Source organism: Mus caroli, chromosome 5, assembly GCF_900094665.2.
Source record: "Mus caroli chromosome 5, CAROLI_EIJ_v1.1, whole genome shotgun sequence".
NCBI lineage: Eukaryota > Metazoa > Chordata > Mammalia > Rodentia > Muridae > Mus > Mus caroli.
In genome coordinates this window covers 16,774,502-16,784,977 of record NC_034574.1, presented here as the reverse complement: position 1 = coordinate 16,784,977, position 10,476 = coordinate 16,774,502, and the positions used below count along the sequence as shown (strand labels likewise).

General features: G+C 45.2%; 2 protein-coding genes across 2 annotated transcripts in view; one reads left to right on the top strand and one right to left on the bottom strand.

Annotated features, from left to right (window-relative positions):
• Window positions 1-965, bottom strand: part of Psmc2 (proteasome 26S subunit, ATPase 2) — a 16,701-nt gene extending 15,736 nt beyond the window's left edge. Inside the window, exon 1 of the mRNA XM_021162062.2 lies at window positions 736-965. Within this exon, the coding sequence (XP_021017721.1) occupies window positions 736-805 (70 nt within the window). The 5' untranslated portion in view covers window positions 806-965. The remainder of the gene's footprint in view (window positions 1-735) is intronic.
• Window positions 966-2,415: 1,450 nt separating this feature from the next.
• Window positions 2,416-10,476, top strand: part of Dnajc2 (DnaJ heat shock protein family (Hsp40) member C2) — a 29,781-nt gene continuing 21,720 nt past the window's right edge. The window contains exons 1-3 of the mRNA XM_029477310.1: window positions 2,416-2,648; window positions 4,402-4,592; window positions 6,989-7,064. Coding sequence (XP_029333170.1) covers window positions 2,585-2,648; window positions 4,402-4,592; window positions 6,989-7,064 — 331 coding nt within the window. The 5' untranslated portion in view covers window positions 2,416-2,584. The remainder of the gene's footprint in view (window positions 2,649-4,401; window positions 4,593-6,988; window positions 7,065-10,476) is intronic.

The following is a 10,476-nucleotide window of genomic DNA, read 5'->3' as shown; positions in this document are numbered from 1 at the left end:
AAAAAAAAAAAAAGTCAACAAGCCTACTCTCTGTGGAAGTCATTTGGCAATAATGATATCCCTGCTTCTAGAATTTAGCCTGTAACTTCCATGTGATAGGTTATATAACACGGTCATTTGTGAACTGTAACAATCGAAATCTCCACCAATAATTAAATGTTATTGTACTGCCACAACATAGGACAATAAGCACATGGAGGGAACAACACTTGTTATCACGAAATCTCTAAATTCAAGATGCTGATATACAGCAAGACACATTATGACAGACACACTCGAGTCTTGTTTAAAATATCTAGAAAAAAAAAAGGGCAAAATGGCAATTCATTTCTTGGCTGGAATCATGGGGCCAAGATGAGAGTTTGTCTCTTCTATCTCTTTTGTACCATCGTGTTTCAGGATTGTCGCTACACAGTGACAATCAGTAGCCAAGCTAATACAACTGGGAAGGAGGGGATAGGGCCGGGAGGTAGAATTCACAGCCCACCTGGCTGCCACTTTTTGAAGACCTGCAAGGCTTCACGAGATACAGAACCTCAGCGCCTGGTAAAATATTCGAGGGGGCGGACGTGAGGCAGACAGACAGACAGATGGACAGACAGACGGGGCTGCGGCCCAGAGCGGTCACCGCTCGGATCTAAGGCCGGCAGGGCACTGAGGCGGCGGGAATCCGGCGCCTCTACGGTGCCAGCGCGGGCCGCTCCCGGGTGGGAGGGCGAGCCCGTGTCCTCTCACCTCGGATGGGCTTGTCGTCCTTCTCCTCCTCTTTGGTTTTCCGCTGGTCCGCACCTAGGTAATCCGGCATTTTAGAAGCCGCAAGCGCCTCCGCGTCTCAGTGATTACACAGCACGTTTCCCGCTTCCGCTGGTGTCTTCCCTTTCTCTTCCCCACCGGAAGTAGCTCCGCGCCCGGGCGCCGGTTCCCTAGGCACCTGGGGACTGCACGCACGGCTGACCCGAGGAAGGGTTGCCTGGTGGAAGGAGACGTGTGTTCACCCCGCTCCCTCACAACTCCAGTTTTTTTTAGGTACCCGAACAGGAACGTCCAAGATTAACCCTAGCTCAGTTGATGACCTAAAATCGTGATTTAGTCACTTGTAAATAATGCACATAGGCGGGTAGTTTATTACATCTCTAAATAGTTTGCCTCGCAAGACTGGAAAGGCGCTACAGAGCAGGGCTTGTAGAATGCCTGGCAGTTTGGACGCAGTTAATTGGTGGCTAGATCTACAAATTGAATAAAGATAATGCATTTCCGTTAGGGAGTGTGTATCCAGGTTATAAAAAAATCCACAACAAGAAAGCAATCTGGTTGTTATGACGGGAAAGGAGGAGGGAAGATTAAAAGATAGAGGGAAGGAAAGTAGGTAAAGAATTTGGACATATTTCTCTAGAGGAGATACACAAACGCCAATAAACGGACGCATGAAAGGATGTTCAAATCAAAAGCATGTCATTCTCTTTAGGATGGCTTTCTTCTTCTTCTTCTTCTTCTTCTTCTTCTTCTTCTTCTTCTTCTTCTTCTTCTTCTTCTTCTTCTTCTTCTCTCTTTCTCACCTTCTTAAGATGGGCTCTGCGTGATCCTGGCTATCCAGCAACAGATCAGGCTGTCTGAGAACTTAGAGGTATCTGCTGCGACAAAAGCTGTGCGCCACCATGATCGACCCATGGATCGTTATTATATTTAAGAAGAAAATAAAGCTTGACGGGATGTTGGGGAAAAATAGATGCTGTTTACACTGTTGGTGTAAAATACTGCAATGGTTGCAAAAAACTGAAAATAACTAAAATAAAATCTATATAAACTACTAATCCCACTGCTGAATATCGAATGCCAAATAGTTGGAAGTGGGATTTCAAAGAGATCCGTGTACAGTCATATTTATAGCTGCATTAGCAAAGGGCAAATGAAGAATAACCCAAGTAGCCAAATACATAAGATAGGTAAACAAAAATGTGGTTATGGGAATATAGTATTATTTGGCCTTAAAAAAATAAATTCTGTGACCATTATACTAGTGAATACACCGCTCACATAGAGACAATGTTATAATATATAACATTATTAATATAACAATACAATGATATATAGTTATATGATTCCACTTTTATGAGGTACATAGAAATTGGTGGTAGCTCAGCACTTGGGAGATCTAAACAGGATATTCACAAGTTAGAGGCCGGCCTGAGTGACAATAGTGAGTGAAGTTCTTTTTCAAAATTATTTTCTCCGTCTTGCTCTCACGTGAAAAAACAAACAAACAAACAAAACAAAAACCAAAACAATCCTTTTCACGTAGGAACTGATGCGTCTAGGAACTGTTCCTTCGAGCTCCTTGGTCTCCGGCCGGTTTAGAGTCACAGAGGAAGTAGGCGGCCGCGCGCATTGGCGCGAGGCCGTGGGGGGTGGGGTTGGCGGCCGAGCCGCACGAGCCCCATCCCGGAAGTGCTCACTGGTCGTCTCCATGCGCCGGCTCCCGGGCGTAAAGCCTAGGCGCGAGGCTCAGACCACAGGTAGTGCGGACGCGGAGGGCCCTGCCTGCCGGCCGTGAGCCGCGGCGGCCGCGGGACCAGCCCCAGCCAGCATGCTGCTCCTGCCGAGCGCCGCGGAGGGCCAGGGCACCGCCATCACCCACGCTCTGACCTCCGGTACGTGCCCACCGACCCAGTTTCCGTCCTGCCTCGGGCGCCCCTGCCCCAGCCCTGTCCCTAGCAACCCCTGGCTCGGTAGCCTTGACCCCGGCGATCTGCTCCGGGACTCGGGGGACTGTGACGAGCCCCTGCTGCTCAGTGCTGTAATTTGAAGTGTCCCCGGTTTCTCGGAAAGGAGGGTGGGGGCGTCTTCCTTGTGCACCTGTGGTTCCTTCATCCTGGTGAGGCTGCTGACTCACGGAGCGGGCTGAGCAGCTGAGGACCGAGCCCTCCTGTACCCCGAAAGGCCCCCTAAGGCACCCCCCTGCCCACGGCGGAGCGACCCCGCTGCACGCACCCGCGTGCCGGGAGAGGTACAAAGCCTTGTAAGCGCTGTTCAGCCCTTCGCCTCCACCTTTGCTCCCGGCTGTGTATTTTGCTTGTCGGAACTCAGAACTTCCTCATTCCGTTGGAAGCCCCCTGTGGATGCTCCTGGACAGCTTGGCGTACACCAAGGATGGTTAAAAGCACAACTTAGCCTCCTGCTGTAAGGGGTTTTGGTTTATAGCCCTGCACGCCAGAAAGTATTTCAAGTGTCGGGTCTCTCATTTTAATGATCTACAATAATTCCCATAGCCGCTTACCGTGGGCACTTGTTGAATATAATTTTTAAATGTTTCCCATGGCACGTGTTGCGTTTGTGTGTCTCGGTAATCCTGTAGTGAGGGAAAGGCTTCTAAGGCTCTGTTTTGAAAGCCACGCCCCCGCTACTCAGCTGGTTCATTTTAGCGTTTGACTTCTCTCCTGTGTTAGGTGGAGGAAATCTTAATATCATAAGCCAGCTAAAACGCGAAAAAGAAAGGGTCTTAGAAAATGATGCCCTCAAATTGTGCACCAGAAAATTGCCCTTTGATTTCTTATGAAATTAAAATTATGATCTCACTTTTTTCCTGACACAGATTACCATTTTTTAATTTCTGTTATACATATCTACAGTGATTTATTCCATATTACCTTCTCTACAACAATTTAAAGCTTTAAAACTGCATTCGAATATTCTAGGAACTGGGTGAGATAGGTGTTGTTACCATCCTGAAATGATTCAATCTGTTTCAAGAAATTTACAGTTCTAGATTGAAGCCCTGAAGTTCTGGGTTTACATCCAGCCTGTGTTATTAGGACATAGAAACAGTAATGAGTTCTCAGCATTGGCTTGGGAAATTGTCTATTTCAACAGATTATTGTTGGAGAATTCTTAGAATTATTAACCATTTTAATAGCTAAACTGTTAATAATTAAGATCGCATGAGTGTGCAGTCTTTGTTTTCTTGGTAGCTTTTTATCATTTTTTTATTACCATTACTGGTTTCTTGCCTTCCTTTCTCACATCATCAGGAAAATATTGATTAGCTGCTGAAATTATTTTCTTTTGCTTAAAAAAATAACTGATCAAGTGTTTTTGAGTGCCACACAGCATGTGTGCAGAGATCAAAGGAAAAGTCCATGGGGTCAGGTCTCTCCTCCTTCATATGGGTTCTGGGCATTGAGCTCAGCTCATCAGCCTTAGTGGCACATTAACTGGAAGAGACTGCTGGAATAAAAAGATGTTACCAATGATAATTTGTTACCCAGGGTGCAACTGGTATTTTTATAGTTGGTGGTTTTAAAATTATATTCTGACATCATTGTTCTGCTCTTCCTAAGAAACTGTGTTGCCTTGAAATAGGTATGTTCCATGCAGTAAATTAAGTCTTACTGTTCTCCCTCACAGCCTCTTCAGTCTGTCAAGTTGAACCTGTGGGAAGATGGTTTGAAGCTTTTGTTAAGAGGAGAAACAGAAATGCTTCTACATCTTTTCAGGAACTGGAAGATAAGAAAGAGTTGTCAGAGGAATCAGAAGATGAAGAGTTACAGTTAGAAGAATTCCCCATGCTGAAAACACTTGATCCCAAAGATTGGAAGGTATTTGCTATGCAGAGCTTTCGCTCGTTCAGAGCATCAAACATAGGCTGCATTCCTAGTTTCCTATTAGTACCCTGTATTTTAAGGCAGTTCAACATGATAGGCATAAGTAAGCTCTTAATTGCTAAGCCTAGAGTTGGCGTAGCACTGACCATAGTGTGCTGTTTCAGCCATAGCTGTCAAACAAGCCTTCATAGCGAAAAGTAATGTCTCTGGGAATGGTGATGTGCACCTACAAACGGAGGACTTAGGAAATAGAGACAGGAAAGTTAGAAGTTCAAATTCCTTGACTACACAGCAGTTAGAGACCAGCCTGGGCTACATAAAGCCCTATCTTTTAAAAAGCAGACAACAAACTCCAGCAGATCTTTAAATCAGGAGTGGCGGTTAATGAAGTAGAGAAGGGAAAAAAGGCATTCTAGATAGAAGACAGAATACCAGAGACACAGGAGTGAAGAATGTCTGACCACACATGGGGGATCAAGGCTGTGGGAAAGTAGGCCCAGAAAAATCTAGTCTAGATGTTTATGCTATATTTTTTAAAGCTATATTTAGGAATGAATTAATATCTTTGAAGACATTAAGTCATTAACGTTTCCCAGGCTAGCCTTGGGGAGATAAGTCACTAGAGTACTTGTCAGACTGTGTAAGTTCGGCCCCAGAACCCAATTTAGAAAGTCTGGGGATTTGGTAGGGGAGCGAAGGGGACAGGACGAATCAGAAGACTTGAGGTTCTGAGCAAAGCACGTTATGTAATCCCAGCACTGCGGTGGGAGAGACGGGTGTGTGGTGCTTACTGATCAGCTAGTCCAGATACAAGGTGGACTCCAGGCAAGTGAGAGACTGACTGGAGGAGGGAAACGCTTGACTGCATGAGGGGTAACACTTGAGGGCGTCGTCTGGCCTCCACGTGCATGCACACACACAAACTCACGTGTCTCTGAGGTTGAAAAGAACCATTCTTTTGGCAATATGGAAACTGAGTAACGTTCTGCACAGGCAGAGCCTGTTGATGGAGATGTAGCCAGGGTTGGAGGAAGAGGAGCACACTGACGAGTAGACTAATGGTACCCAGGGCTAGGATGCAGACTAAGGAACTTTGCAGGGAGTTTTGGGTCAAAATATTAGTAAAGTTGTCTTATAGTTGGTTGGACATTGGTCTGTGGCTCATTAAGAGTCTTTTGGAATCTTTGGCACAACAGTTGAGGCTAAGAGAAGTGAATGGTTTCATCCAAGCCAGCCATGCATGTAAGTATAGGCAAATGAGTATTATATGTGTATACTGTGGAACTGAAGTGCCTGAGCTGAAATCTGGCTCTGCCATCTGATGCCCTGGGACCTGGGGAGAGTTGTTGGGCATCTCAGTATTTATCTCCATTGTTGGTGCAGTGTTAATGAATATCTCACAGGATTATAATGAAGAGAGTTCATGGCTAGCCCTACCTGCTATGAGCTACTTGATTGTTCTTCCATGCTACATGCCTTCACCACCTCTTCATGTGTCTCCAAGACACAGTGGGCAGCCTGGGTTAATGTGGCCTTACTACCGCTATTGCTTTCTCAGTGCATAAATTCACTAGGCTGTTGACCAGAGCAGCAATGAAAGCAAGAACTATGTCTCCAAAGAAGCCGCATCCTCCAAAATTTCAACCCAATTTACTCCTCATGTTTCCCGGGTCTGTGCTCTCAGTGCCGACTGCCAGGTCTGTTATTCTCAACAGGTTCTGAAATATGCAGGACGAACCTGATTTAAGGAGGGAATACAGGTTTTAATAAAGGCAGGGATTCTTTAGTCAGGTGTGTTCAGAAGAAGCTTGGTGTTCCGGGGCTCTTCTTCTTGCTTGGTTTTGTTTTGTTAATCTCAGAAAGTAGCAGAGCCTTCTCTAGACTCATGTGCATAAAATATCAAGAAGGCTGTATTGTCATCCACTACTGGCTGCCTAACTTACATGACTGCACAATGACTTACATTCTTTTTCTTGTTGGTTGGTTGGTTGGTTGGTTTTGTTTTGTTCTTTTGAGATGGGGTTTCTCGGTGTAGCCCTAGCTGTCCTGGAACTTGGATCTGTAGACAAGGCTAGCCTTGAACTCATAGAAATATTTGGGCCTCTGCCTCCCAAGTGCTGGGACTTAAGGCATGCTGCATCACCACTCACCTACTCATTTACACAGAGCCATTCTGTATAGAAGCTCTGGATTCTGCTACGGATGCTGCACTTTCATTTGTTTGCTTGCTTGCTTGTGCTGCTAGAGATTGAACTCGGGCTCATTTCATGCTAAGCAGGTGCTCTGTGGCTCCAGCCTGAAGCCTCGCTTTGGAAAAATTTTAATGATATTAAGACATGAGGGTTGGATGTACTCTGTTGAGATTTAACTCCCTTTTGTGTGTTTATCAGAATCAAGATCATTATGCAGTTCTGGGACTTGGCCACGTCAGATACAAAGCTACACCGAGACAGATCAAAGCAGCTCGTAAGTACTGACTAACATGGGAAATGTGACTCCAAACTCAGGGAGTGGAGCATCCTGAAGCTCACGAGACCCTACCTGAGAAAGGGAAGGGATTGGGGGACCTTGAGTGTTCTCAGCGTTCAAGTCCTGCAGGAAGAAATCAGAAACCCTGTAAGAATAGTTGCCCATCAAGGAAACTGGTTTTGTTTGTTTTGGGTTTGGGTGGTGCTGGGAATCAAACCTGAGGCCTTGAGTCCTGGCCAGCTCTCTGCCTGCCACTGAGCTTCATACCTAGTCCTTTGCTCTGAGGATTTCTTCCAGGTAAGAGAGAGACAGGGTCTTGCTGTTCAGACCTTAGATCCACGTCTGCCTTCCAAGTGCTGGGATTGTAGATGGTTAGGTATGATCGCCATGTTCTCGTCTAGTTAAACAATTACGTCTCTTTTAGTTTTGCTTCCTAAAAAAGATTTTAATTTTGAAAAGTTAGATGTGTGTATCTGTGTGGGTATGTGCACGTGAGTGTGGGTGTGTATCTGAGGGTATGTGCACCTGAGTGTGGGTGTGTATCTGAGGGTATGTGCACCTGAGTGTAGGCGTCCTCGGAGGGCAGAAGAGGGTTATCAGATCCCCGACAGGGGAGTCACAGGAAGTTCTAAGCTGTCCAGTGAGAGTGCTAAAATCCCTTTGTAAGAGTAGTTGTGCCTTCACCTGTGGAACTATCTTACAACCCTGGTTTTGCTTCTTAATACAATATTTCACTGTGCAGGCCTTAAATTTGTGGTCCTGCTGTACTTGGCTTTCCAGATGCTGTGATTATGGGTGTATGCCCTTACATACCTGGTAGTATTTATGTCTCAAGATTGGTCATTGTAGCATGTGACTTAGATTTTATTAATGAGCACATATTTCAGAGAACAACATGCATTAAGCTATGCTACATAGACTCTCCCTGCTGGCCAGAATAGAGCAGAATGGAAGAGGGAAAGCCATAGCTTCACTGGCTAAATGGCAATGGTGGTATCTGGTGCTCTGCAGTGTGAGACCAAGTGATCCATCGTTTGAAACAGTACTCAGTCAGGCACTGCTGAATTGTTCCATGTAATTTGATTCTTCACATTCCAAGATAGTTCGGTGCATAGATTTTTTAGAGCATTTCTGTGACAAGTCTAATGTTTTGTAGGGTCGTGGGTCCTGCGCCTGCTCAGCCACAGGACTCGGCTGCTTGGGGAGGCAGGATAAGGGGAGTTTGACTGTCCTTACCCCATGTTGCAGGGCTGGTTTGGGCTGAAGGGAAGCACTGAGGCACTACTCAGGGGGTGGGGGAACTCAGTCTTAGGTGTGGGGACGCTGGAGCTGGCTCTGGGACCCCAGGCTTGTGATGATGAGCCAGGGGCCATCTGGTTCTCAGGCTCTTGGACATCTGGGCGCTGCTGCTGGGAGCTGAGCCCCCAGGCTAGCCTGGGGTGGGGGGAGAGAGGAAGGTGGCTCCATCTAGTCCCATGGTGATGATCCTTGGCTTGACGGGGCAGAACTGGTGGTGATCATGGCTGGGAGCAGAGAAGCCTTCTATGGGAGATTAGACAGAGGCTCTGTAGATAAAGGCCTTCTCCATTGCTTCCCCACAGCAGAGCCTAATGACTGTGGTTTTAAGGCATTTATTGTCATGGTGGAAAGTGGATGGTATTTAATGTTAGGCCCACTTCTCTTGGTGGGCCTTTTGCAGCGAGGAATGTCTAGGAAGGGAAGCTTATTGGCTAAGCGCTCTAGGCCTTTAGGTACCTCATTAGCATGGAGATCTCTGTCTTGAGCCTACATGAACACAGATCATGTCTCTTTTCCTATTGTCTTGGTTTGAGATGTTAGGAATGCCTCATCTACATGTGGAAGGACTTGTGGCATTCTGTGACTGATGGACACAGAATCTATGGGGATGGGGAGCTGTGGCTATTGATAGGGACCTGGTGCCTGTTAGCAGGTGAAGCTCCTACCGTCCCTTCAGGGTCTGGGGGCTTCAAAGCCTTTAGCTCAACCGAGGACCAGGCTACCTCTCATGGTTCACTGCCCCACAATGTTTAATACTTTTCTACTTGATCTAGCTGAACTACTTGAACTAGTGAAATGCCTCTGCATAAGTGGAGAAATGGCTACTATATCCAAGCTGAAAGAAAGTCTTGGCCATCAGAAAATGAATGTATCTGACAGTGCTGAGCCCCTGTAGAATATATAGAAATACCAGATTTGATGTGCCCATAAAAAGATTTCTAGAGGAATATTCATAATAGTGTTATCAAATTGTCCGTGGGAAACCACTCAAATGTTCACTAACAGGAAAATAATACACAAGCTAGTGTCATTTGGTACAGCTGAGTATTGCTCAGCAGTGCAAGACAAGAACAGGTTCTCAAGGACCTGCCTGAGGATGGAAGTGAGTCTCACACCACAGTATTAAGAAAAGAAGCCGGCTGGTGAGATGGCTCAGTGGGTAAGAACACCCGACTGTTCTTCCAAAGGTCCGGAGTTCAAATCCCAGCAACCACATGGTGGCTCACAACCATCCGTAATGAGATCTGACTCCCTCTTCTGGAGTGTCTGAAGTCAGCTACAGTGTACTTACATATAATAAATAAATCTAAAAAAAATTAAAAGAAAAAAAAGAAAAGCCAGGCATGGAGACCTGCTACCATGTATTATGTATGTATGTATGTATGTGTGTGTATGTATGTATATGTATATATATGTGTGTGTGTGTATATATACATATATATAAATACATGTTTCCAGAATGCACAAAAACAGCCTGTGGGACACAATTAGGAAGATGTTGCCCAGTTTAGTGGGGGACAGGCATCCCAGGAAGGAAGTAACCAATGAGCCTTTCTATCTTCTGGGTATTGCTATGGCTACATTATATATACCTGTCTAGACATTGAACTGTACACCTAAAATCTGAGGATTAGAATTTACCCTGAAAATTTTACCTCAGTTGAATGAAATAGATAAGATATAAGAAACCTAAAGAAAACAGTTACATTGGAAATTACATATACTCTTTTAGGCCTGGACAGAGATGAAAGCTGTAGTAATGGATTCATTTTTTTGAAGGTAGAATCATTACTATAAAGCTTAAAAGGTTGAAAACTAGAGTTGCATCCTAAGCAAGTTCATTGCCTTATGTAGGATATAGTTTTAAACAATACTGGGTAAATATAGACACTCGGTTTTGTTGTTTTAGGGAGGTGTCACTAAGTAAAGTGCAGGAGGGCAATGGAACGGCGAGATTAAGAGGAGGGACACAGTGAAGGATAAACTGTAGGCTTCTCTGTTAGTTGATTATGATGTGTGATGAGTTTGAATATGTCAACAAAAGTGACTTAAAATTGGATAAGAAACTCCTTCCATGGGTATTCTGTTCCCTCTTCTTTTTTTTTTTTTC